At 57.4% G+C, this 1,078-nt stretch overlaps 1 protein-coding gene across 1 annotated transcript in view; it reads right to left on the bottom strand.

Annotated features, from left to right (window-relative positions):
• LOC104466181 (keratin, type II cytoskeletal 5-like) overlaps positions 1–1,078 on the bottom strand; it is a gene marked incomplete at its 3' end in the record, with an annotated part of 6,192 nt that overhangs the window by 588 nt on the left and 4,526 nt on the right. Inside the window, exons 7-8 of the mRNA XM_010079528.1 lie at positions 717–842; positions 14–234 (exon numbers count right to left, since the gene is read on the bottom strand). Coding sequence (XP_010077830.1) covers positions 14–234; positions 717–842 — 347 coding nt within the window. The remainder of the gene's footprint in view (positions 1–13; positions 235–716; positions 843–1,078) is intronic.

Below are 1,078 nucleotides of genomic sequence, written 5' to 3'. Positions count from 1 at the left end.
TGCTTGTCCTCACCTGCTCTCCTCTCCTTCCAGCAGCTTCCTGTAGGTCGCGATCTCGATGTCCAGGGCCAGCTTGACGTTCATCAGCTCCTGGTACTCGCGCAGCTGCCGGGCCAGGTCAGCCTTGGCCTTCTGCAGAGCGTCCTCCAGCTCGGCCAGTTTGGCTTTAGCATCCTTGAGGGCCAGCTCCCCGCGTTCCTCCGCCTCAGCGATGGCTGCTTGGAGGCTGGCGCACTAAAAGCAAGGGAAACAGAGAGCGGTTTCACTTGGGCTGCCCCAAACTGCTCTCCTGAGTATTGCTGTGGTATTGTAGATACTGGCCGGTGGCTTCCAGCACAGCCTTTTTTTTTCCTAATGGGCCATTGGAAGTTGCCACAGGGGGGGTAAATGGGGAGCTGCAGCCATAATCCTGTCTCCCAAGAGAGACATCTACGTCTCTTTGCTTTGTTATCTGCCTCTGTTGGGGTGGTTTCGTAGCTCACAACTTGCTTCCCCAGCAAGAAAGTGGCCATCACAGCACATCCTTGCACTGAGGGACCTTCTCTGCTGGGCAGAGACAGTGGTGGCCATGCCCTTGTTAATGCAGGGGAGGAAGCTTGGTCTTCCAGCCCAGCTCCGATGCCAGGAGCCGGCTCTTTCTGCCGTGCCTGGCCACCGTCACCTCCTACCCGCCCTCCACCATGCAGGAGCGGCTCTGCAGGAGCATCCCCTCTTACCTGTTTCTTCACGCTCTCAATCTCGTTCCGCAGCCTCTGGACCATCCGGTTGATCTCTGAAATTTCTATCTTGGTGTTACGCAGGTCGTCGCCGTGCCGCCCAGCGGAGACCTGGAGTTCCTCGTACTGGTGTACAGAGAGGAGGAGAGCGCTGGTTAGGCACGACAGGGCTCAGGGAAGGGTGAGGGGACTTCAGGGCACAAAGTGTGGGTCTGGATGCAGGTTAAGGGGCAGGGAACAACATTCCTCGGAGCAACCTGCCCATGGAATAGCGGCGTTTGCCCCGAGTTGTCATACATGCTAAGGCAGCAGCTATTGCACTGCATAGAGCACCCATGGGTTGTCACCTACCATTAAGAACC

Source organism: Pterocles gutturalis, unplaced genomic scaffold (genome assembly GCF_000699245.1).
Source record: "Pterocles gutturalis isolate BGI_N339 unplaced genomic scaffold, ASM69924v1 scaffold10116, whole genome shotgun sequence".
In the NCBI taxonomy this organism is placed as follows: Eukaryota; Metazoa; Chordata; class Aves; order Pterocliformes; family Pteroclidae; genus Pterocles; species Pterocles gutturalis.
Note: the sequence above shows the minus strand (reverse complement) of the source record. Positions and strands in the feature narration are given on the sequence as shown.